Source organism: Pan paniscus, chromosome 14, assembly GCF_029289425.2.
Source record: "Pan paniscus chromosome 14, NHGRI_mPanPan1-v2.0_pri, whole genome shotgun sequence".
Classification (NCBI taxonomy): domain Eukaryota; kingdom Metazoa; phylum Chordata; class Mammalia; order Primates; family Hominidae; genus Pan; species Pan paniscus.
The window spans coordinates 52,844,249-52,871,916 of record NC_073263.2 but is presented as its reverse complement, the minus strand read 5'-3'; the positions used below and the strand labels follow the sequence as shown (position 1 = coordinate 52,871,916).

The 27,668-nt window shown below is 34.5% G+C and overlaps 1 protein-coding gene across 4 annotated transcripts in view; it reads left to right on the top strand.

Moving 5' to 3' along the window:
* The window catches only part of INTS6 (integrator complex subunit 6), a 98,573-nt gene that overhangs the window by 14,833 nt on the left and 56,072 nt on the right, over positions 1–27,668 (top strand). For all 4 annotated transcript variants that reach the window (XM_055096806.2, XM_014347433.4, XM_063595774.1 and 1 more), the window contains one exon: positions 8,059–8,148. In XM_055096806.2, the coding sequence (XP_054952781.2) occupies positions 8,059–8,148 (90 nt within the window). The remainder of the gene's footprint in view (positions 1–8,058; positions 8,149–27,668) is intronic.

Sequence of the window (27,668 nt, the reverse complement as noted above, 5' to 3'; positions counted from 1 at the left end):
CTTCTTCATGAAGTGCATTTCTAAGGTAAAACTATTGGTTTATTTGTATGTATAGTTAGGAAGGCTTATAAAACTTTTTTTTTTTAATGATAGGCACAAGTATTATGTAGTTAGATTTTTTTTGTTTCTGGAAAATGTTATCTACTTTGAGAATTTTAAATCTATAAACGCTTGGGAAGGTGTTTAGCACAAGCATCAATAAATGTTTCAATCAGAATCTAGCAAGAAAGGATTCTTAGAAACTTTTACTCCTGTACATGTACTGTGTAATGGATTTAGAGAAATTTGTTTCCTCCTAAAAAATCTTAGCAATGTTGGGTTAGTACCATTTCTTTCCTTGAAAACAAAAAATCCACATTTTTTACGAACCAGGGCCCCTTAAAACTAATCTCACGTTATGTCTTTTTTTTAATTATTATTGTTTTTGAGACACAGTCTTGCTCTATCGCCCAGGCTAGAGGGCAGTGGCATGATCTTGGCTTACTGTAATCTCTGCCTCCCAGGTTCAAACAATTCTTGTGCCTCAACCTTCCCAGTAGCTGGGATTACAGGCAAGTGCCACCACACCTGACTAATTTTTGTATTTTTAGTAGAGACAGTGTTTCAACATGTTGGCCAGGCTGGTCTGGAACTCCTGACCTCAAGTGATCCTTCTGCCTCGGCCTCCCAAAGTGTTGGATTACAGGTGTGAGCCATCACGCCCGGCCTCACATTATGCCTTACCCAATTATTTTCAGATTGGCCTTCAGCCATAGCATATGGGAAACAATATACTGTCAGAGTTTTCCAAGTGCTTTTCATGAATTTTTTTTCCCTTTTTAAAATTTAATGCTTTATTGCTAAGTTTCCTGATCTGAAACATTTATTAGGCAGTTCTTCATATTCAGTTGTAGCCTTTTTAAGATATTTATGTAGAAGGCTGTCATAGAATGCCATCTTCTTTTGTAGGACAGTTGTGTGTGTAAATTGATTTTTTTTTTTTGAGACCATATTTGTAGTGTGATGTGTAGAAGGAAGTAACCAGAATGGTTTTATCTGCTTCTTTGCCCTACATTCAAGGTCTACTTGTGATAGTATTTAAAATTGAGTTCAGTGCTGAGTTCAAGATGGGATTTAACCAGACTTTTACAAAGGTAGCATCTGTAGATTTTGTAGCAGTCTACTCAAGGAGGTGATTAATCTTGAGAGACTAGACAGATTTCTTTTAGGTCAAATTAAATTTTACCATTATTGCTGTATAACTCCATTCACCTATCTTTGAAAATATATTTACATCTTGGTTTTTATTTATACGTTTATTTTTTAAAAACATATTTCTAACATGTTTTTTATTACATGCTTCACTAGAATAAAATTTTCCCAAGTTATTATTACCCAGTTTATCCTGAAATCTTAGCCTCAGGCAGTCCTCCCACCTTGGCCTCCCAAAGTGCTAGGATTACAAGTGTGAGCCACCGTGCCTGGCCCCAGTCCATCTAATGTATGTATTAGATTCTTAGAATATTACTATTTATTAAGTAAAGTTATATTTCTGATAGCTTAATTACTCCTTATATGACAGCATAAACACTATTTGCCTGGCACTACTTTTTAGGCATTCCCCAGACGAGTTTGTTAATTTCATTCAAACTTTAGATTCCAGTTCAAGTATAAAACTCAAATTCTGCCAAATTATTAATATTTCAGATATATTGAGTTTATATTATCGTCTTTTGTAGTTATACTTAGTCCTATCAATTATTGAATTTCCCTAATGTTGTTATTATTTTTTTTTTACGAAGTCAAACTTTAGTGATTCTGCAGTTCTTATGGTGACTTACGCTTTCTTACATTATTACTCTTCAATCTATTATTAAATCAAATTCCAGGATGGAGTTCCTTAGTCGTTACATTAAAACAGATATATGGAACTCCCCCCTACTTTTGCTTAAGTCATAGTATTCCATCTGTTTTTAATGCTGTTGTATTTTTAACATAAGGAATTATGTGGTTGAATAAAGGAATTGTATCGGAACACAATCGTGTAACGGAGTTACTTGAAACTAAAAATATATTTCTTATACTGTGGAATTCTAACATGTTTTCTGTAGCTGTAGACCTTAATGTATTCTGTTACCAGATTTTTATATTCTAGCAGATTTTATTTTAGAATACCAAACACATTTTTAATTTTGAAGAGTATTTGTTTTGAACATATAATAAATGCACATGGTTAAAAAAAAAGTTGAAGTATTATAAAAAGTTACCCAATTGTTTACTTCCTTTCTATGGAGGCAACCATGGCTAATCAGTTTCTAACATATCCTTCAGAGATCTTTTTTATGTGGTCAAAGGTTTTACAAGGGTTAATGTCTTAAGATGAATATTTTAGAGTTTGACATCAAAAGACTCATTTATACTACACCACCTGAGATTTTAACAATAAAAATAATAATCTTACTGAAATCTAAAACAAATGTGAAATTTGTAATTCTGGCCTTGGAATATTGATTTAAATGTAAGCATGTTAGGCCTTTATTGACTTAAGTAATTCTGTTTTGTTTGTAATATGTTATTACCCAGTTTGTGTATTTATCCCTATAATTTAATGAACCTCCTCCACCTTTAAAAAAATTAACAGTATTAATGACAATGAATTATTGACTTGACAAACATGATTAGCACATCAGAAGATTTTATGACCCGTTTAAGGGTAAGGTAGCATTCCTATGCCCCTCCTCCACTACATTTTCAGTTTCTTAGGTAAGTGAAAATAATTGTTTTCCTGAGATCAGGTTAGTTTATATTTGGAGGAAATTACCTTTTCTTAATATTTTCAAAATTTTTTTTCAAAATTTGTTGTAACATTTCAAAAGCATTTTCTTTCAAAAATAACATAGGTTATAATAGATAATATCTGTTTACATTAATTCTTTAAATTTTCTTATTATTGAGATTTTATGCTTTAACTGAGTAATTTAACACCATGGTAATTGGTTGTTGAGAGAACTATAATAGGAAATTTTAAGTGAAGTAAAAGGTTTTGCTTTATATTATCTTGTGGCAGAACTCTTACTTGAGGTTTTTGACCAAAATTAAAATGAAAAATTTTTAATGACAGAAAGATTGACTCCTGTTAGTAGCTCTAGAGCTAGAACATTATATTTTGCATTATATTTTCTAGTGATATGTTTGGATTTCTTTATGACAGGAACCACTGCTCTGAGAGTAAAACGTGAATTTATTCTGCTAATAGCAAAAGTAAACTTTTAGTCCCTCTACTGGCTGTCTTTGTTGTAGCAGAGCTTAGTTTTTTTTTTTTTTTAATATATCATTATAATTATGATAAAGGCTACTTATAACTTTATGGCCAAGGTGAATATTGACAGAACTTCTAAAGGATTGTCTCCCAACTGAGTGACTTTATAAACATACTTACTTAGGAATAACAATGTAAAATAATTGCTCTTAAATATAAGGATTTGGGAATTATTAAATTGCGTAGGCTTGACACCAGATAGTGAATAACATTATATTGCAGTAATTAAGTTGTAACTCTCATTTAGACTTTGGAGGTGTTAAAACTTTATTTTTTTGTAAAACATGACAAAAAACAATACTGGCAGACAACTAAAACTTTTTTAATTTGCTGGGTAAACAATGTTGACAGAGAAAGATGACATTATGCAGCAAGAAACAGTGCAAAACAGTATATAAGAAAACTTTCTTGGAGCTACATGTTCACTTTCTGCTAGTGATGTAGAAATTCATGCTTAAATAAATTTGTTAATGTCAAACATTTATATAATAGAGATGGGGGTACATTTTTCCTGAAGAAATAATAAAACAACCTTGTGTGTATAAATTACATTAACTTAATCATTATTCTAATTTTTGTAGTAACATTATTGCTTTTCTTAGTGTGATTCTTGACTAAGCTCTTTAATCTTAGAGGGGAAAGAATCTTAGGCATGGCAGGGGATAATTGGTACAATGAGGATGATAATAATATTTTTCTTTTTTCTTTTCTATGTTTGATCTTTATCTGACTTTTCCAAAATTTAAAGTCACTAAAGAACTTATTATTTTATCTTGTGTTTGTGTATATACTCTCTGAAAGTTGAAGTTATATTGTTTTTAAAAGTAAACATTAGTATATATTGTGTTTTGTTTCAGTGTGTTTGTGTTGGGGGAAGACACACTGATTTTATACATGAGGAAATTAATGGCTGAGTAATTACAGAATCACAGGAATCTACCAAGTAAAGGAATAGTTTTACTATAGTTAATTTTATTGCAGAAAGGATATATTAAAAACAAAACAATCTGATTATAATGCCATTCCTTGTTGGGTAAATATGGCACAATCCAGGTTAGTATGGAATTATGTCCAAGAGAATTTAGCAGCTGCCAATAGGACCTCCAGGTGGTACAGAAAGACCATGTGGATTTTAGAATTAGAATAGCTTAATAAGGTTCTGGCTTTGCCACCATCTAGGCCACCTTGAGTTATATCATTTAATCTCCCTGAATATTTTACCTCACTAAGTTTTTTTAGGGTCAAATGAGATAAGTGCTTTATTGTTATTATCAAGACGATAGCAGTAATGTTATTGTTATTATAGTAATTTCAGGCCCGTTTAAGGGTATCCTCTGTGGAGAGTATTTTGTGTAAGACTAGTCAAGTTTCAACTAAAAGCTTTGTTTTGTTGTCTAAGAAAAAGTAACTTTGGTTTTAGCTTAATTAGTAAATTTGAATTTAGCTTAATTAAATTTAATAACTCAGACTTTCTGTTAAGTTTTAATATATTTTAACTTAATTTTGTAGACATGGGCCTTTAAAAAGTATTACCTTTCGGGTGGATGTCATCATCTATATGAGTCTGCTACATGGTAGATTATTTTTCTTTAATTAGAAGTATGATTAATCTCTTGCCTCTGAAAGATAATTCTAAGTGTGCTTATACAGGAATAAAAGTGAATGGGTGTCAGACTTTTGGTCAGAAAATCTGATTTCTTTTTTTGAGACTGAGTCTCACTCTGTCGCCCAGGCTGGAGTGCAGTGGCACGATCTTGACTCGCTGCAACCTCCACCTTCTGGGTTCAAGGGATTCTCCTGCTTCGGCCTCCCAAGTAGCTGGGCACTACAGGCATGTGCCACCACACTTGGCTAATTTTTGTATTTTTTCATGGAGACGAGGTTTTTCACAGTGTTTCCTAGACTGGTCTCGCAGTCCTGACATCAAGTGATCCGCGTACCTTGGCCTCCCAGAGTGCTGGGATTACAGGCATGAGCCACCACGCCCAGCCTGATTTTGTTTTATGTTAAAATGTAGAAGTGATATAGAAGACCCTACTACAAATATTTGATCCATGCTGTGGTGGCTTTTAGAGCTTTGCTGATTTGTTTTTGAAAGGCACCAAGTCAACAAAAGTAGTTTAGCTTAAGGGTGGAAGCAAGATAATATAGTTTCAAAGCTATTAGGACCTCTTGGTTTTCTTTATCTCCCTTAGGCAATTTTTGAGCTAAAATACTGGTAGAGACCAAGAGAGAGATTTATTGTTATATGTACATATGTTTATTATGTATGAGAGTAGAGATTATATATCATACACTTAATAGTAACCACTCAAATCTTTGAATGGCCAACACGAATGAGTAGATAGTGGATGGCTGAAAGACACAAGAGGGAGATAGTGCTCCTTTTTATACCCTAGTAGCCCAGCAAATTCATGAGTTGTTAGGCGTTGAATTTGGGGAGTACACATTTATATTGAGGTAAAGGTAACATACATTTTTTGAATCTTTTTGAAGTTTGAGTAATTCTAAATGGTTCTGTGAACCCAGGCTGATTTGTATTAAGCTATATTCAGTGAGTCAATGAATAAGTTGAAGTGTTTTGTGCCCAGTACCTGCTTAGTGGTGTGGAAAGAAATATGACATATTCTTTGCCTTCAACATATTCAAACACATGAAAAAATAGCAAGCAATACAAGATGGTGTTTTTTTTTTAATAAATTGTGGTAAACACAACAAAATTTACTGTCTTAACCATTTTTAAGTGTATACTTCTGCAGTGTTAGATATATTCACATTGTGTAAGATGGTGTGTATTTAAATTCATATTTAAATTAAAAATTATTTGAAAAGGTGGGAGGATAGATGTTGTAGGGGAGTGGTATTCAAATTGTGCTCCATGGAACCACTCAAATCCAATTTTAAAGAAACATTTTATTTACCTTCTTATTTATTTAATTTAAAGTGTAAAAACTACCACTATTAGAATATGGAGATGGAAAGATGTGATTACTAAAGGCCATAGTAATCAGGGAAGGCTTCGTGGAGATTTAAACTGGGCCTTAAGGAATGAGTGGCAGTTGGGTAGGTTTGAGGAGGGAAGAGGAAAAGCATTCTACTTTAGGGAAACAATCAAAGCTAAGAGTTGGGAATGAACATTGCCTGAGAAGACCTATATTATTAGAATTTATTATATATTTTGGGGGTGAATGGTATGAGCGACAATATAATGTAATGTAATAATTCCCCAAAATGAGTTCTTTTTAACATGAATATTACAGAGGAAAAGGAGGGATAAATTAATTCATGTTTTCTCCCTGCAAGACTCCTATGACATTTTAATGCTGCTATGCATTTAGAATCTTCTAGAGATTATATCTAACATATTTTAAGTTTATTTAACCAAAGGAATCTTTCTCCCCTGGAACCGTTTTTTTCTTGGGCACCAATTAGAAAAGTGCACGTGTCACTTACAAGTTGAATGATTTGATCAAGACGATCTATTACATGTCCCCCTTCCCACTTTACGATGATTAGGTTATAATCATATAACTAACTGTGAATTCATTCAATAAATATTGCGTATATATTATAATATGTTAGGAATTGAGAGTTGTAAGAGAAAGGTTATAGGACCATAGAATATTATATGTTTATAACTCTTCTACATTCTTGTTGTTCTAAGTATGGTCTGTGGCTATTAGTGTCTTCTAGCTGCCAGTCTTGTTAGAAATGAAGAATCTTAGTCTCCATCCCAGACATAATCAGAAATTGCATTTTAAGATCTCCAAGTGGCTCATATGCACATTAAGAAATTGTCATACACAGTTCTACATTTTATCCAAGAAAGCTTCATTCAATTCTTGGTACCATTAGTGGCAGAGAATTTGATACCTTTGATTTCAAATACAAGGTTCACCCTCTTGAAATTTATATCCTTTGGTCTTAGTTCTGTCAGTCCTTCAAATGGGAGCCATTTATATGTAAAAGGCAAGCTTATGTTTGTCTTAGTCCCTTACAGATGTGTCGCCTAGAACTTATCATTGTGCTAGTAGAGTGGGTTGGCCAGAGATTTGAATGGAAGCTATTGAAGTTATCTCACCTTCTATATAGAGCATTTGAGAACCCGTGCTACTCTGTTCCATTGCTTTTGCTACCACTATTTTTGTACTTTTCTCTCCAAGCATTTTCTTTAGGTAACCATTTTTAATTTTAACTTTTCATCTTGTACTGTTGTTAAATTTTTGCTGAATTTAGAGTAGCTCTACTATTTCCATAGAAATAGCTCTTAAAATCTTTCAAATCATTTACCTAGTTATTTGCTTAGACATTTCGATTACATGCATACCTTGTGGTAATGTTCACCTACTGTCTTGCCTTCCTTTTTAAGAAAGTTTCTCAGGAAATGTTCTTTTTTTATTGTAACTTGTAATATCTACAAAAATCAAATTATTATAATTGAACTACTAGGGTCCCTTTTAAGAAATTAAATACTCTTAGTAACATAAATATACTCCCTCTAAAAATGAAAGCAATACACAAATTTATAAAGAAGTGAAAAATCCACCTCTTTCTCTACCTAATCCCTCTTTCTCAGGGTTAATCACTGTTTAGTTTATGTGTCGTTCTATATCTTTTCTTAAAATGTACAAACAGGTACATACTACATGTAAAATGAAACTAGAAAGGGAGATCGTATATATGCTGTTCTGAGAATTGACTTTTTACTTTGTAAGCCAAAGTCTAAATCTTTGTATGATCAATGTGTTTTTTGACTTTAGGGAAGAAACCCTTTTTTCTTGGAGCCAGCAATAATTATCACAATTACTGATGGGAGCAAGTTGACTACCACCAGTGGAGTCCAGGATGAGGTAAGTTGTGCTTATATTACATGGATTATGCAAATGCAGTTGAGCAATCCTTTATTTTTGTAGGATACTGAACACCTTTAATAGGTTCTCTCATTGATTATTTGATGCAATTTAGAGTCATCTGTCTCCTATGGCCCATCTTTGTTTGTAGCAGTGTTCTTATTTTCTTGAATAAGAATCTCTTCTGTAAGAAATGTTTGAGCATACCCACACCTCATTTGTATGTGTAATTATGAGTTTATGTGAGGGTGACAGTTTCAGTCTGTCATAAATAGTAAAATGAATTCCTTAGTTTTTTTCAGATTTAAAAAAGGGAAACAGCGTTCTAGTAATTTCTTCCTATATTTCAGTGGATTGTCGTTGGCAGTCCAACGACTGTGGAAACTCCTTGGCTAGAGTATAGCAAAGCCAAGAAGAGGTGTTAAGACTAGGAAAAGTAAGGTTTTTGGACATTTTTGTTTTCTCTAAGTCAAATGTATTATACATACATATATATATATATATATATATATATTTTTTTTTTTTTTTTTTTTTTTTTTTTTTGAGACAGAGTCTCACTCTGTTGCCCCGGCTAGAGTGCAGTGGCACAATCTTGGCTCACTGCAGCCTCCACCTCCTGGGTTCAAGCGATTCTTGTGCCTCAGCCTCCCGAGTAACTGCGATTACAGGCATGAGCCACCATGTCTGGCTAATTTTTGTAATTTTAGTAGAGATGGTGTCTTGCCATGTTGGCCAGGTTGGTCTCGAACTCCTGACCTCAGGATCCACCTGCCTTGGCCTCTCAAAGTGTTGGGATTACAGGTGTGAGCCACTGCACCCAGCTGTATAAAAAATTTATAGCTAACCTTATCTATTCTACAGCAACATTCATTATGCAGAGTTGTGTGTGGCGTGGTATAATGAATATAATAGATTTTTTTAATTTTAAGGTGTTTTTACTATGGTATTTGAACTGCTCTTTAACATGGGCTGATATAGAAAGGTGATTGTTTTGATGGAGCTTTATTGTTTGCATTTGCTTTAGTATCTTAATTCCCATGGTATTTATAAGGGTTTAATTAAGCAGGAAAAGTATACATTTTAAGTTCAGTAGCTTTTAGAATTACTTTATTTGTGTGACATTGTGGAATACAAATTGGACATGGAGTCAGGGCATGTGGGTCCTAGTCTTTGTTTATCTACTTTCTAGCAGTAAACTTTGTACCAGTGACCTGACTTCCTAATTTCTATCCTTCTCCATGAAATAAAGAGAATAACATTTGCCTTACTTCATAGGGTTATTGGAAGTTTGAAATAATGTATATGAAGGTACTTAGTAGGCTGTAAAGAGAAGTATATAGTATTATTCTTTCATGAGGCATTGGAACCACTGAAGAGATATAATTCTCTGCTCTTATTTGGGGGAAAAGAGCTAAAATTGCTTTATTTGAACAGTTGATAATAAAGGGAATTTAGGATATAATTCATGGAGATAGAGCTGAAAAATTTAGGTAGATTATAATCCATGATTAAATAATTTATAGTCTATATATAATCAGTAGCCTTGGAATGCTCTGTAGCTGAACTTGATGGGCTTTTGGGCTTTCTTAGATTAGTTGACATGTACAGCCAATTGTGGTCCTGCTACTTTCAGAAACAGGTAGACGTGGATTATATAAAAAGCAAGCAATAAAAATTCATTTTAGCCGGGCGCGGTGGCTCACGCCTGTAATCTCAGCACTTTGGGAGGCTGAGGCGGGCAGACATGAGATCAGGAGTTCAAGACCAGCCTGACCAACATGGTGAAACCCTGTCTCTACCAAAAATACAAAAAAATTAGCTGGGCGTGGTGGCGCACACCTGTAATCCCAGCTGCTCAGGAGGCTAAGGCAGAAGAATCACTTGAACCCAGGAGGCGGAGGTTGCAGTGAGCTGGATTGTACCACTGCACTCCAGCCTGGGCAACAGAGCAAGACTCCGTCTCAAAAAAAAAAAAAAAGAAAAAAAAAAGTCATTTTAAATTGGAAGCTCTCAAATTAATTTTTCTTCTTAATAGGACACATAATAGTTAACAGCTTCATTCAACTTTATATATTAATAAATTAAAAGTCTTTTGAATGTTTGTTTTGTTTTTATCCATAATGATTTTGCTTGAGAAGTTATTTCTGTTTTCTGTTGTAAAGTATTCTTATGTGCGAGGTGATGCATTTGAGGTGCTGTCTACTGCCTTTGTAGAAATGCCCTTTGGGGTACAATGTATTTTGTTTCCATATGTCTGGATCTGTTTTGTTTGTAAAATTTGTTTTGTGGGGACCTCTTCTAGCTTAAAAATATCTTGAAATATACATGTGTATTGGAATTGCTCACCTTTCTTCCTATGTCTTTCCTTGGGAAGAATTTTGGAAAAATAGGGCAATGTGTTTATAATAACCTGAAACTACCTTGCTAGTAAGGTTAGGAAGATTTTCCTGTGGGCAGAGATTTTACCTTTTAGTTCTATCTTTTACAATACTAGCATAGTATTGACAACAGAGCCTGTATTTTTAAAAAGTATTGATTATAAACATTGGTGTATTGAATCTGGTAGTCATTGAGTTCAAAACTGATTACCGTTGCACCTTATTATCTGAGGTGGAAGGTTCATTTGTTTTAAAGCAAAAGTAAATTATTTTGAAGTTGGAACATAGGCCAGTGAGTTGTTTCAAGGTTAGGAATGTCTTTGATTCCCTGCATGTTTTCTTCTTAATGTACCAACAAGACTCTCGTTGGAGCAATGAGAAAGTTATCCTAGATTAATTTTTGCTAAATGTTGTGAGATATTGTGAAATATTCTAGCCTAAATAATTATGGGATTTGTTTTAAGGAGCTTTTCAATTCATAGAAAAGCATAAAGATGCTTTTTGTATTGTTCTTCTGTGTTTGTATTGTGCACGTGCATGAATGCTAGATATGATCTGTATTCTGGTTCCTACTAGGGAATAACAATTTTGCCTTTATATCGCTGTCTTTTCACATCTCTCAACCTTTGCCTCTGGCAGAACTTGATTCTTTTTTAGATTTATTCAGTGTATGAATGTGTCATTAATTTCCACATTAGAGATATGTGTACATAATTCCTGTTTGGCTTGTGGCTGGTGTTGGTATGACCTATTACTTTTTATGGAGTTGTATAATTCCACCTGTATGATATCCTTTGCTTAAGAGTCATGTTATCCAACATTGTATATTATATCTGTTCTGTTGGTGCTGTTTTTCAGGAGTAAATGTTCTTGCTGCTTTAAAATCATCCTTATATCATATCCTATGAGGAAATATAGAACTCATTTAGTCTTATATTTTACAAATGAGGAAATTGAGATCCAGGGAGTCAGAGTGATTTGCTTAGGTTATAACATTTGTTACTGCCAAAATCTAGATTAGAATTTATCAATTCCAAAGACATTCCAGCACCTCCAGACCAGTGCTTTCTTCCTGATACGGCTGCTGCCTTTTTGCTTGATTCTAAATTTGTGTGTTCTTAAAATTTACCTTCTATTTATCTGATTTATTTGTCTACTTCAGCTTTCTATATAAGTGTCTTTTAGGTATTCTGTTCTTATTCAGTGTTCCATGAAAAACTATTATGACCAGAGCATTTCTAGGCAATGAGGATAACAAAGATAAACAGGACATATCTGGTTCTTAATATTTAAGTTCACAGTGTTATGGGGGAAATCACCTATTAAATGGTTTTATGAATGATAAAATAAGGATACATACTAAGTGTGTGGGAGTACTAAAGCAGGGGAAGGGTTAATATTACCTTTCGTGTGTCAAATCTTGTATAATGTGAATTTTTATAGTATAATTTCATTTTTGAATGACTGAATTCAAGGATCTTATGGATGATTTGGCATAGGGTGTGGCTCCTACCTTATATCTGTGAATTTTAGGAAGAAGCCCAGTGTAAAGTTGTTTTGAGCCTAGAAAATAGTTTTCCTAGTGGCAGGAAAAATGTGGTGCCATATTGTCTCTTGACCTGGCTAAGTATGTATAGGCCCAAATGAACCAATTTCTTATAACTTGTTTGTCAGAAAAATGTAGGAATACTGTTCTCTGGGACAGCTCGTCACTTAGCAATGTGTTATGAGTTAGGAAAGAAAAGTAATAGATACATTATGAATGAAAATCTTGAGCTGTATATGATCATTTTACATTAATTTATGATTATAATTATATCCTTGGGCCTCATTTAATAAAAGTCCAGGCCATTGTCTGAAGTGTCATGAATGTATTTCTAGTGTAGTCTTTTTGGATAACTGTCTAGGATTTTTGATGATTGCTTGGATTGAATTTTATGTGTATATATTTGGCTTTTTTTTTAATGCAGCTATTTGATAAAACTGGTTGTTTGTAGCATTTTCACTTACGAGGAGTGTGTTTGATAGGACTTTGAATTCTGAAACACGATAAAACTATATTACTTCCTTCCTTAGTAGTTACCTTTGATGTTGATAAACATACCTGTGTCCAGATACTCAGTACTGTTTGTCATGTTATATAACTGATATATCAAATGTTTTGGTAGAATCAACAAATTATAATTAGAGTTATTGAAAAGGATTTCTTCTGATATCTGCAGATAATCCTCTCTAGTACTGCTTTGCAATGGAAAACTATTCTGTACTATGATTCCAGGAACACATGGCTAACGAATATTGCTCAATAAAGGAGCCCAGAAGAAATCCTGCCAGTACTTTCTTAGTGATGAATGACATTCCAGGATAGTGTAGCAGTTATTTTTCTCTTCCTTGAAAGTGCTAATAGTAGTATTGTCTTTCAAATATTGAGATTTCTATATGCTGACAAGTCCTTCTGCATCTCTTTACCAATGTTATGATTGCTGTGGAGGCTAACGTTGAGAGAAGGTATTTGCAGCCAAAGTAATCTGTTGGGAAGAGTTTTACTTGCTTATTAGCTGTCCCAGCTTTTTAAGCCCAACTAGGACAACTACTTTTATAACTTCATGGGATAGATACTCGGTAAGGGCATGTCTTCATAGAAAGAGAATGAGTAGTCTCAGCTGTGTATTTAAATGGCTGTAGATTGGGGTCTTCTATTCCAACTTGTGGGTTCTCAAAAATTGATGCAAAAGTCCACCATGCTTTGAGATATGGATAATTCTAGGCATTGTAAATGGGTTTAGTTTAACTGGTGAAGATTATAATTATGATGTGCATTTAATTCTTAATGATTAAAAGACAGGCCAGAAATTTTTGAAATCAGTTTCTAGTATCTGAAATGATTAAAAAACCACAGCTCCCTCCCCTACCTCCCATAAAATGTTTTTATTCACTAAAATCACTAAAAATATTTGCCATAGGGTGTCAAAACTCTGATTTCATTGTATACTTTTAAACATATATTTAAAATAGTTGCTTTTCCCAAGACACTTAGAATTTTGGAGAACTTTTTCTTTTTTAAAAAGATCTGTAAGGAATTTTGAGGGATGCCACAGTGGTGATAGAAAATATAAAACATTTTATCTGTGTTACATGTGTTTGAATTTTCATGTTTATCCTGTAGTAGCCTCTTCATAGTGATATTACTAGGGACTCAGTAAAAATCTGAAGATTAGCTCTTGTCTTACTGATTTGCGATTCAGATGTTCTAAATACATGCATAACACTACTGTATATGTTAGTCTCTGTCAATTCATCTTTCTAAGAACATTTAATAAGAATTTGTTGAATGTAGACCATTTGTATTTCTTTTTCTACTCATATTTTTGGCCCTGTTCTCTCAACCCCTGGATTTATTACTGCTGGTATGTTATAGGAATACATACATCTGCAATTATTAGTAGTTTAAAAATATGTAATTATAATAATGCATAATTAAAGAAGTTGATGAAATATTTCAATTTAATATAGTAAGTTTTCAGCAATTTACATTTGCAGTACTCTTATTGATATACTTTTTTTCAAGATCATGTAGTAAGAAAGACTCTTCAGTACTTCTAGGCAAACACAACAATGGAGAAATTTAAAAGAAATGCTGGTTGATCATTCTAACAAAGCTGTATGGCTACAGTAACTAATCCACTATCTAGAATTCTTTGTTAAGATATATCAAAATAGTTTTTATTCAGAGGGTGAAGCAATTTCACCCTGTGTTTATTAGCCTGTTAGAACCAATAAGCAATACGAGAGTCTACATATGTAAGGAAAATTTTATTTAGAGATGTTTCTATTATCCAATTCTAGCTCTTATATATATAAAATACTGTGGTATTTAGAACAGTAGCTTTGAAATGGCTGCAGGCTGCATCAAAATCACCTGGTGTGCCTTATAGAATACACATGGCTTTGTTCTTATTCTGGAAATTTTGTTTCAGTTGATCTGGGTAAGGACCTGGGAATCTGTATTTTTACAGTGTCTCATGTGATTCTGATGTACAGTCAAATTTAGAAACTATAGTTTTAGAACACAATCTAACCACAATTTTTTTTAAGCTACACAAAAAGCATGTGAAAATGAACAACTTTAACAAAACAGGTTAGAAAGTTAGAAATGTTTTTGACTTAGAAGGCCACCAAAAAGTATTTTTTTTAGGATAAAAATAATTCTTGACCTTTAGAATTGTTAAATTTGGGAACAGGTTTCCAAGGGATATGGAACTGGCCTTCTGTGAATATTTTTAATAGGATAATTTCTAATTTGCTTGATATTTTAGAATAAGTTATTGAATAGCCCCCAAAAATTAACTTCTGTGCTGACTGCAGTCAATCTGCAGTTACTGCTTACAGCGTGCTATATTGAGGACTCTCCTTAGACCCCATATATGAGGAGAGAGGCTAAGAAGAGAAGAGCAGTTAATTTATATTATCTGTCATGTGTTTCTTATCCCTGGCTTAGGAATTTTTATCCAAAGGATCGTATAGTATTCTGGTATCCTTACTAAGCCATAATTCCTGATTTGGATGTCCATGTAATTAGCATTATACACACACACATGCACACACACACCCTACCATACCAGATGAGAGCAGTTTATAAAGAATTGGTGATAGTTACACTTAATTTTCTAGACAGTTGCTGCAAAAATACCCTTCCAGAATGAATTCGTTAGATTTCGAATTGTGAAAGTATATTTTAAATTAATTCAGCAACAGTTTTCCTTGTGATACATAGTAACTTTGGCTGTGTATAAGAATAGCGGCAGCTCCATACGTTTATATTTAGTTCTATATTTATGTTCTAGGTACTGGGGACACACAGATGGAATTAAGCAAGGCTAGAAAACGTATTATCTTTGAAGACAGGCAAGTAAATAAACATTTGTAATACATTAAGATAAATCTCATGGCAGAAATAAACAGAAGGTTCTGAGACAGCGTAAAGAAAGGAGTAAAGTTTTGAGGGAAGAGTAAGGAATTGAGCCATGACATATCAGGAAGAGAAAACAGTATGCAAAAGCATGAAGACTTGAAAACAGTGTATCAGGAGATTATAAATTGTACACCTGGAGTATGGAAAGTATAGGTAGGAAGAGTAGAAGCTTGAAATGTAGGTAGAGGGCAGGTAATAGCACCCTAAGGAGACAGGACTTCATTCTGTTAGCATTTGCAGGGAAGGTATTGAAGATTTTAAGCAGGTGAGTCACATGATCAGATTTGCATTTTAGTAAGATTACTGTGCCAGCAAGGTGAAAGGTGGACTGGAGGGTGGTAAGATGGGAAGAGTTAGCAAACTACATGTAACAACCTAGAAGATATGGGGAATGCCAAAACTTAGCTAGTGCTGGACAGGAAGGCAGAATTCTGAGAGGTTCGGTAGGTAAGCTAGGCAGGTTTTCAAAGATGATTTGTAAGATAGGAGAAAAAAGGCAAAGTATTTGACAGGAGCCCTGAACCTAGGGTCCATGCTTGGTCTGAGGAGAGTTCTGTGAATTCCCTGACATCCTGTCTACACATTGTCCATCTGTGTGCATGAACTTTTTTCTGGGTAAAGAGATCCATAGCTTTAATCATATTCTCAAATAAGTAAAAATATACTGGTTTAGTATTATTTTCCACTTTCCAACTTGGGCATCTATGTGGATATTTGGTAGTGTTAACTGAGATGTGGGTGATAAAAAATAAAGGAGGAGAAAGGAAGGTAAAGTAATTGACAGACAAAGTATCATTACCTTTCGGGTAAGGATGTTTTAAAGGATTTATAATTTAACATTTAAAACAATTACCTCAAAGACTTTTTCTTGCCTTTTAACATTATGTTTTAGGAAAATATTTTGTATTTAAAAATTGAAATGAGCAGATTCTGATAGTTAAATTTTTTTTTACTTTGAAGCAGATTTAAATAAATAAGCGTTAAATCAGCTTTTAAAGTTTGTTTGAAATTTAAGGACATATGATATAAACATTTAAAATTGCTTATTTCAAGCAAGCATTGAAAATTCTACAGAATGCTAGGTTAAGAGCAGTGTGTGTGTGTGTTTTACTCTGTGTACTGGTGTCAAGTAAGTCAGAGGATACTAGCCTAATTTTTTATTTAATAGATTGGCACTTTTCTGTTAAACTTACCCTATTTGGGTGTTTCATGCTTCTCCATGTCAGATTTCAATTTTGAGAGAATGAAAATGTTGAGTATGTGGTTTTCTGATGGTGCACTCTCATGTAAATAACCCTTAGGCTGCTAGTCATTTATAAATGCCTTGATTATACTTATTTAGCTGTATTTCCATAGTGATTTTATTTAACTTCCACTTTCACTTGTTCTTTTCAGATGTAATACTGTAGATATTAAACTTTTTAGACTTTTATATTAGGAATAACCTTAGTGCAGTGACTAGAAAGACATTGAAACTATGGGCTTTACATCAAGGCAAGGCTGCATTTTGATCTAGACAAGGCTGTTTTGGTATATTTTTCCCCACGCTCTGTCTTTTCAGATTGAATTACTGATTTTTCCCCCTTTGTTTTGTTTGTTGTGGTTTTGATGTTTTTTTTCCTTTCAGCTAAAGGAGCAGCCCAGTGGTTTTCAAGAAGTGCTAAAGTGCACTGACTGTCTCATGATGACTGGTGCCTCAGGGAGGGTCGTGATTCCTGGATACAGGATCGACCTGATCCTGGATGTCACTTCAAGCAGTCAGATCGTGGGGAAAAGCCTTGTCTAATGGCTAGCCTTCCTCAAAAGTCTGATGCTAGTCATCTCGGAAGGCCTCAGAAAAAGCCTTAAAGGTGAGCAGAGTAGAGTGTAGTTCTCTCTGGGGGCTATGACTATCTGTTGGAGAATCTGATTCAACATAGAATGACAACCCTAACCTGATAAATCCAGGTTCAATTGGTAATTAACTTTGAGCTTATAAATTGGTTGATGATGATTATCAGACCCCAGCTTTTGAGTTAGTAGAACCACCTTGCTAAGCTTAAGATCTGTAAGTGAGGAACTCGGTATTTCCTGGGGCTCTTCACAGCTTTAGGTTAGTATCTGTTGTCTTAGACCGAAATAGCCTTGCTATCATAGCTAAGGAACACTTTGGTTACAAAATTGCACTTGGTTGTTAAGTATGGATAGTTTTTTTTTTTTTTAATTTAGCTAGCAAGGTATTCTCTTGATTTGTATATTTATTAGATACCAGTTATTTGGTATTACCAATTATCAGGGTTTGGAAGGATAAGTTTGCATTTGCTTTGTCTGTTATAATAAACTTTTTTAAAAAAACATAGCTACCTTTGAACCAAGTTTGGATTTATGTAGCTCGTATTTTATTGCATTCTGTTGAAGAATATTAGTACTACCTGCATCATTTCAATGACATTTTTAGCACCAGAAAAAGATTCTCCAGAGATGTTTTGAGTATTTTGGAAAAAGTTTAATTCTGGGCCTCTTTCTCTGTGATTTGAAGCACTCACAGAACTCAGTTATTCATGTAATAACATTGATTGCTAATAACGTTGAATACTAAATTTAAATGCTAAAGCTTGTCCTAAGACTTAACTTTTTTTTTTAAATTGAACCACCTATATTAGTAAAAAAAAAAAAAAAAAAAAAAAAAATTAAGTATGTACCATTCCCAGTGTATGCACATTTTTAAATTTAGAAATTATATATGTGACTACTGCATTAATATTATTATGTTAAAAACATATATTAAAATAGAACTTTAAAAAGATGAGAGGAGAAAATTTATACAAAGGAAATTCTGATCTTTGCTTCTTGTATAACATGGATCATGATTTATACTAGGGGTCAGCAAACATTTTCTTTGAAGGGCCAGATAGTGAACATTTTAGGTTTTTCAGCCTGTATAGTGTGTACTGGAACTACTCCACTGTTGGAGGACAAAAGCAGCCATAGACAGTATGTTAAATGAATGAGAGTGGCCGTGTTCAATAAAATTTTATTTACAAAAAATAGGCTCTGGGCTGGATTTGGTTGGTGGGCTATAGTTTGCTGATCGCTGGTGTATACCCTGTTTTGTAGACTACTGTTCTAGACCTTGGAGTTGTATTGTACTACTTCTGTTAGATCCTTTTCACATTAGTTTTAGAGAGTGGACTTTATGGAATTGATTTTTCCTTTATGAAGTGGGTAGACACCACTAGTAGAGTGTATTCAGTTAAAGTGAACAGATGCTTATTGAACAGTAGTGAAGTTCAGATGCAGGGTTAGGTACTGGCTCATGAGTTTGATATGAGAGGTACAGTTATGGCATAGTGTAAGATGTAAAATTATTAAAGCACAAGCTAATAAGATGGTACAGTTGAGAAAGTGAGGCCGGAGCTGGCTCTAGGAAATGTCTTGAGTTGGATTTTGAAAGGTTAATTCAAGTTTGTGAAGTAGATGTATGCAAAGACATAAAGGTCACTGAAGAGAGTTTGGGAGAACTGTATGTACCTCAGTATTGATAGCTGGCAAAGTGTTCAAGAAAAACAGCAGCAGGAAATGAGACTAGATAGATTGGCATGGCCCATCCTATATTCTCTGCCAAGGAGTTTCGACTTTGTCTTACAGATTGATGAAAACCTTATAGATTGAACCTTACAGATGGGAACCTTATGGATTGAAGAGATTTTAGTAGAGGAGAAAGTTATTAGATTTGCATTTTAGAAAGAAGTAGCGTGGACTATACAAAGAGCAGGTTTTTTTGGCACCTCATCTGTTTTCACTTCCTCATAAAAGAGGACATGATTGTAGGTTGAACTATACCAGACATAAAATTAAGAAACTTGGAGTGCTATTTAGCAATAAAAAGGAATGAATTGGTGACATGCTACAACATGGATGAACTTGAAAAACATTACCCTAGATGCAAAGGACCTCATATAGCATTATTCCATTTATATGGAATGTCCATAAAGTTGATTAGTGCTTGCCTGGAAGTGTTTGGGAGACTGACTGCAAATGGGCACAGGGATCTTTTTAAGATGTTGGAAATGTTCTAAAACTGCATGGTGGTGATGGTTGTACAACTCTGTAAATTTACTAAAACTCATTGAACACATAAAATGGATGAATTTCTCAATAAAGTTGTTAAAAAATTAGAAAGACTTTACCTTTGCAATTTGTTGGGGTAAAACTTTGTTGAAGAAAGTATTTCAGTATTGCAGGTTGTCAAGTGATTGCTCTTTCCTCTGAACAAATATTGACCTTAAACTACTAGAAGCTAAAAAAAAGTTTTGATTTTTTAATCAAAAATTCCTTTTGGATGTACATTGGATATTCCTAAGGATATACATTTTTAACTGTGGAGTGTAACAATAGGAACTAACAATAAATAATTGGGTTGGCATTAAGTTTTATGGGATTCACTTTGACTTTAATAATTTTTTTTGAGACAGGATCTTGCTTTGTTGCCTAGAATTTCTTAATTTTCCTTTCCTTAATAAATATGATATGAGGAGAACCTTCTTCATTGCTTATATTGGATAATAGTATTAAAGTTAGAAATAGCCTAAGGGAAATTTACTTGATTTTTTTTTTTCAAGGAAATATACTAAAGAAAAAGCTGATATAGGATGCTTTTAAATTTATAAATTGTTTCCTCATAATCTTAGCAGTTATAGGAAATGAAAAAAGAGAATGCAAAACAATTGGAAAATGGTTAATTTCATTCAATAAATATGTATTTAGGGCTTACCGTGTGCCTAGGCACTGTTCTTAGAAACAGATTGTGAAGGACTGTTACTGTATTACTTTCTTTTATTCCTGGCTACTAAAATAATGTATGAGGTTGAGCTTAATTATTTTAAAAAATGTGTAAACTTAAATGTTTAACTTTTGTTGTTTACAAGGTAATTTCACATCTCCTGTAATTCTCAATTCTGTGACGGTGAGGAAAATGTCTTAGTAAGGCTGATTTCTACCTAAGAGGCCGAGCTAGGACTTGACTGTTTGTTTTATTTTTTCAGGTCCATTGCTCTTTACACTCTAGTGTGGGATTAAAAGAAAAAAACAAGTACTGCATAAGGACAGTCATATAGGTCAGTGAGATAGAATTGAGAGTCTAGCAGCAAAACCCATACATTTATAGTCAGTCGATTTTTGACAAGAGTTAAGACAGTTTAATGAGAAAAGAATAATTTTCTGGCCGGGTGCAGTAGCTCACGCCTGTAATCCTAGCACTTTGGGAGGCCGAGGCAGGTGGATTGCCTGAGCTCAGGAGTTCGAGACCAGCCTGGCCAACCCGGTGAAACCCCATCTCTATTAAAAAATACAAAAAATTAGCCGGGTGTGGTGGCATGCGCTTGTAATCCCAGCTACTCGGGAGGCTGAGACAGGAGAATGGCTTGAACCTGGGCGGTGGAGGTTGCAGGGAGCTGAGATCGCGCCATTGCACTCCAGCCTGGGTGACAGAGCAAGACTCCGTCTCAAAAAAAAGAAAAAAGAAAAAAAAGAATTTTCTTAGCAAATGGTTTTGGGCCAACTGAATATGCATGCACATGCAAGAGAATGAAATTGAACCTCTACCTTATATGCAAAAATTAGATCAAAATGGATCAAAGACCCAAATATAAGAGCTAAAACTTAGAAGAAAACATAGGCTTAATCTTCCTGACCTAGGATTAGGCAAGTTTTAGTTAGACATGACACCAGAAGCACAAAGAACAACTAGACAAATTGGACTTCAGAATTAAAAACTTTTGTTTCAAAGGATACTGTCAAGAAAGTGAAAAAGATAGTAACAGAATGAGAGAAAATATTTGCAAATCATTTATCTGTGAAGGGCATGATATCCAGAATATATAAAGAACTGTAACAACATAAAAATAAAAAGACAATCTAATTTAAAAATGGTGAAAGGATTTGATTAGACATTTCTCCAGAGAAGATATATAAATGGCTAGTAAGTACATGAAAAGATGCTCACCATCATTAGTCATGAGGGAAATGCAGATTATAACCATAATGAGATAGCAGTTTACACCTACTATGACATATAATAAAAAAGATGGACATTTACAAATGTTGGTGAGAATGTAGAGAAACTGTAACCTTCATACTTTGCTAGTGAGGATGTAAAATGATGCAGCTGCTTTGGGAAATAGTTTAGTGGTTCTTCAAAAAGTTAAACATAGAGTTACCTTATGCTAACTCCAATAATTCTATTCTGGGGTATATACCTAAAGAAATGAAAACATGTCTACACAAAAACCTGTAAGTGAACATCATATTAATGTCATTCATAATAGCCAAAAGGTGGAAACATCACAAATGTCTATTACCTGATGAATGGATAAACAAAATATGATATATCCATACAATGGAATATTATTCAGCCTTAAAAAGGAATACAATTCTCTCACGTAGTGCAACATGGATGAACCTTGAAAACTAAGTGAAAGCCAGACACAAAAGGCTACTTGATAAAAGTTTCCATTTATATGAAGTGTCTAGAATAGGCAAATCCATAGAAACAGAAATAAGTGGTTGCCAGAGGCTTGGGATAAGGGTAGGATGCTAATGTATATAGAAGGGTTTCATTTTCAGGTGATCAAAATGTTCTGAAAGTAGACAGTGGTGATGATTGTACAACTCTGACTTCCTGGTTCAGCCACTCTAAATAGATGAATGAAACAAATAGAAGAACTTGTATCTTTACTCTCATACACCCACACTATTTTCCTCTCTGGTGCCTATCTTCTCTATTTCCTTTTGCAACAAATTTAGAGATCATTTCTGTTATCTCCTTGACTTCTCTACCTCCTTTTAAATCTATTACAGTCTGACTTTTGATTCTACCTTTGTTAATAAGATCACTAATAATGTCCTTATCTTCCAAATCCAAATTTGCTTTTGAGTTTTTCTTTCATGATGTTTTGCCAGCACTATTGAACACTGTTTTTTAAAGCTTCTCTTGACTTCTGTGTTTACACTTTCCTGGCTCTGGTTTGGCTTTTTGTTTTGTTTTAATTTCCATCCTTGACCTTAGTGTGTTTGCCTGTCCCTGAGTGTTACTGGTTTAGTTTTAGATTTTCTTACATGTTTACTGACATACTCTTGGACAATTTCATTCCCGTGGCTTTATCCGTGTTCATCTGCACAGAAGTGTGTGTATTTGGCCTAAAAGGCTTGGTTACTCAACTTACTCTCAAATAGTTTGTCAAATATTAATAATTATATATTACTGTACTACTCCATTTTCATGCTGCTGGTAAAGACATACCCGAGACTGGGCAATTAATAAAAGAAAGAGGTTTAATGGACTTAAAGTTCTACATGGCTGGGGAGGCCTCACAATCCTGGTGGAAGGCAAGGAGGAGCAAGTCATGTCTTACATGGGTGGCAGCAGGCAAAGAGAGAGAGCTTGTGCAGGGAAACTTCCTGTTTTTAAAACCATCAGAGCTTGTGAGACTTATTCCCTATCATGAGAACAGCATGGCAGAGACCCATCCCCATGATTTAATTACCTCCCATGGGGGTTTCTCCCACAAAATGTGGGAATTGTGGGAGTTACAATTCAAGATGAAATTTGGATGGGGACACAGCCAAACCATATCAATCACCATTATTATTATTGTTATTATATAAAAGAGAAAGAAGTAAATGTGACAAAATGTAAACTGTCTATGAATCTAGATGAATGGGACCCTGGAGCTCATAGTACAATCACTGCAACTTTTCTGTGAGATTGAAATTTTTCAAATAGATTTTTAAAGAATTTTTTTTTAAGTGAACGGTTCTGTGCCATTTAGTACATCCTTTCCTTTAAAAAAAAAAAAAACTCTCATACTTGTCAGGGTATTAAGTTGCTATAACAGAATGCAGTAGTTCTTTAATTGTGAGTTTCTTATATATTCTAGGATAGGCAGATCTGTTTAGTATACCTTTTTCCACTGCATCATTTCAGTTTGGATATTCTTGACTTTCGAATTGTTCTTGGAAATAATTAGAAAGAAGTAGGGATTGGGATTGTTGGATGGTGAAATCATAGGGAGAGAAAGGAAGTTGAGGAATTCAATCTTGAGTCTTAGAACTGTGTGTGTGTGTGTGTGTGTGTGTGTGTGTGTGTGTGTATAGAAGAACTACATACATACATATATAGAAGGAAGAAACGGAAATGAATCTATAAAGGCCTGATAGTACTTACATATTTTCTTGTTATTGTCTGTTATGTTATGAATAGGACCTGCGGCTGTATTATATTTGAGAAATAGGATTTAAGAAATACCCACTCAGTTTCACCAAAAATGTTAAAATTTTATTTGCTTTAAAAAAAGCTTTTATTAAGCTTCTTTTCCATCTACATTATCCAAGCAAATCTGAATAATTGGGACTAGAGTTGGACTAGATGTTGGAGGGACCAACTTTCTATTTATTAAATCACGGAAAGATTTAGCATTAGTTTGATTAGAATGGGTGCTTTCCTGCCCTTAACACACATACAGTGCCTCTTTGAATGCATATTTTCTGCAACAAAGAAAAACAAATTAACAAACAACTAGTTGAACCTTCAAGGATTCTGAAAAGCTTCTGGCAAGGTATATTTTTTAGGATATTGGTTCAGCTTCTCTATTGGGACAAAAATAGCTGGTTTAAAAATACAGAAGGCTTTTCCTTTCACATCAAAGATAGAACTGGTAGTAGTCAGGGAAGTGGAGTGGTTCTGCTCTAAGCTATTGTCTAGGGTTCCAGGTTTCTTCTACTTTGTTCCTCTATCTTTGCTTTTATCTGAATGGTTGATGCTGGTTTCACAGCACATCATACAACTGGATTTCAGCCTGTGGGAAGGAGTAAAGGCACACAGCTTCCTAATATAAGCATGACCTAAAACATAAATGACGTTGCAATGAGAGTCCATCAACTAGAATTTGGCCACACTTAGCTGTAAGGCAGAGTGGAAACTAATCCCTGCTTGGGTGGCTGTGAGTCCAGTTAAAATTTGGGGGGTTTAATTAGTAGAAGGAAGGAGAGACTAGATGTGGATGGGCAGTTATCAGAAATTAAAGGGGTGATAAAGTAAGCTTGAAAGCTTCTTTGCTTTCTAGTGTGACAGCTTGTTCTGAGCTTATCTTGTACATTTTTGCTTCAGACCTGAAATCAGGTCAGGTTCCATGTATTAGGACGTGGTATATGGAAACCATAGCATGGGTTTTAGAAAAGGGTGCATCGCCATTGAGTTAATCATCATTTTCAGGCTTTTTCAGTACAGAGCTAGGAAATATTTTTTTCTGAAAGAGAAAATAGGTCATGAATCCATACTACTATTTGCATTTCACTTTTAAGGTAGGTATTTAAAATGTTAAAGAATGTGTTTCTGTCATAAAGACCAAAGTTTGATTCCTGGTTCTGCAACTTATTAGAGGTATAATTTTTTTGCTCATTTTGAGTTTCAGTTTTCTCATCTTTACAATGGGGATAATAACTACATCTCATGATTGTCATATGATTAAATGAGATAAGTGCTCAGAAATTTTTACTGATTTTATTATTCTCTATCACAATACAAAAAGGAGAGACCCCTAATTCTTCTTACCAGGGGTTAGAGAAGACTTAGAGACACTTGTGCCATCAGGGAAGATTGAATTTTAAATGGGATATGGAGGTTTAGTGAGAAGAAATACCCAGGTAAGGGACCCAGCAGAGGCTGTGATCTGCATTTGTCAAGGCTGGTGCATAGGATTCTATTTTGACCCTTTAAAAAAAAAACTTTTTTCTTATAGTATTTATCATAGTGTGTAATTAAGTTGTAGTTTGTGTGCTTATTTGCTTACTGTCTGACTGCCTTTCTGTCCCACAGTGACAAGGAAGGACTATCCTGTCTTTCTTTTTGATTACCATTATACCTTCAGTGCCTGCCACATAATAGTCACACAGTTGCTGTTCAGACCCTGAATAAAATTTTGAAGCATTTATAAATATCACAAAATTTCGCATTTGATTATATACATAAATAATTCTGCACTTATTTCAGTGTTACCTACTGAGGGTTGCCTACTAGTTGATCTAGTTTCTTCCAAGTCAATAACTTTAATTACTCTGGAGAACTTTGCACACTTGATAGCATTAGTTCTTTATCAGTTTTTATTGAAAGTAAATGAATGAATTTGCTGGTGTTCCAGTCTGTTTGGATCAGATTCTGAGCCACAATGTGGATATACTGGTATGTTGTGAAATGTGTGCCAAGTAATTTATTGTTAACAAGAGTTTAAAGTACTTCAGGTATCCCTTATAATGAAACCACTCTGGTTTTTCCATTTTATTATGTTGCCTTAAGAGGGAGAGAGCTGCACATACAGGTTATTCTCCCAAGAATTACCTGTAGTACTCCCATGGGAGGGAGAGAGCTCACGTGTGCGCTTGTGAGCCTCAGCACCTCTGTGCTGCATCTTTTGTGTCCGCGTGGAAAGATTCAGAATGAGAATTCTCACCTGGATCTTTAGGGAAGTATTCTGAGAAAGGAGGCAGCATGGTACAATAGAAGAGTTGGACTAGATGTTGGAGGGACCAACTTTCTATTTATTAAATCCCAGCCTCCCGAGTAGCTGGGATTACAGGCGTGTGCCACCATGTCTGGCTAATTTTTGTATTTTTAGTACAGACGAGCTTTTGCTGTGTTGGCCAGACTGGTCTCAAACTCCTGGCCTCAAGTCCCAAAGTGCTGGGATTTAGGCATGAACCACTATGCCTGGCCATACCGTACAGAAACACTCTTATGGTGTATGTATGCGTCTATTTGGAACTTAGTTTTGTAGTCTTTTTTTAAAATCATACTTTATTATAGTACCTTGTTATCATTTTGAATATGTTAAATCAACACTATAATAGTTAAGGTAGACAGAACATTAGGACATACCGTATTCTATATTTTTTCCTCTGTATTTGGTATCAGTCCCTGGATTTTTGCTTTTATGAGTCTGTTTCTTTCATTCCTATTATTTTTGTTATCAATCATCCTAGTGCTTTTTTAAATGATTGTGTTAGCTTTCTAGCTTGTCTTGGCTGCTTTCAGTCTGTCCTGCAGGTTGTAAAATTATTTTAAAGCATACCACTTGAGGGTATTACTCTACTGTTCACAATGTTTCATTGCTTTCCATTGTCTACTAGGTTGCTCAGTGCCCTTCACAACTTAGCCAGTCACATTATTTATTCATCCATCCATTTATTCATTCAGCCATATTTATTAGGTTCTATGAACCAGACAGGATGGAGGAATATGTGCTATGAGAGCTTATAATGAATTAGATCTGGTCAAGGAGGTCATTGGAGGGCCAAGATCTGAAGAGAGTAGGATTTGTTACTCAAAAAATAGAAAAGAGGATTGTACCAGACAGAGGGACTAGCATGTACAAAGGCTTTTTTTTTTTTCCTCTGAAAGGAATATATTTTGAGAATGAAGAACTGAAAGAAGGCTATTGTGGCTTAGACACAGGGGTGTCCAATCTTTTGGCTTCCCAGGGGCACATTGGAAGGAAGAACAATTGTCTTGGGCCACACATAAAATACACTAACACTAATGATAGCTGATGAGCTAAAAAAAAAAAAAAAAAAAAATCACAAAAAAATCTCATAATGTTTTAAGAAAGTTTACAAATTTGTGTTGGGCCACATTCAAAGCCATACTGGGCTACATGCAGCCTGTGGACCACGGGTTGGACAAGCTTGGCTTAGAGCATAAAAGAAGAGGGATCGTAGTACAAGATGGAAAAGAAGGTTGGACTTGACCATACAGGGGGCTTCCAGACCATGCTGAGTAATATTATTAATATAAAAGCAATAAGAAGCCATCCAAGGGTTTTATTTAGAGGTAGGGGGTGGAGGAGAGGGAGATAAAAGTGGTCGTTGGAGCATTGTTGTTTAGTCTTGACAATAGCTTGGTCAAGGAGGTTGGTGATGGCAGAAGAGTTTCAGTTTCAAGAGATATTTAGGAAGTTAAATCAGTAAAACCTGCTGACATATAATGCAGTTGGGGGTGTAAGAAACAGGGAGGAGGTGACGTAAGAAACAGGGAGGAGGTGGTTATCCATTATTCGATAAATGATGCCATTTTACTGAGTTAGGGAATATTGGAAGAGGACCATTTTGGGTAGAGGAAAATCTCAAGTTCAGTTTTGAAC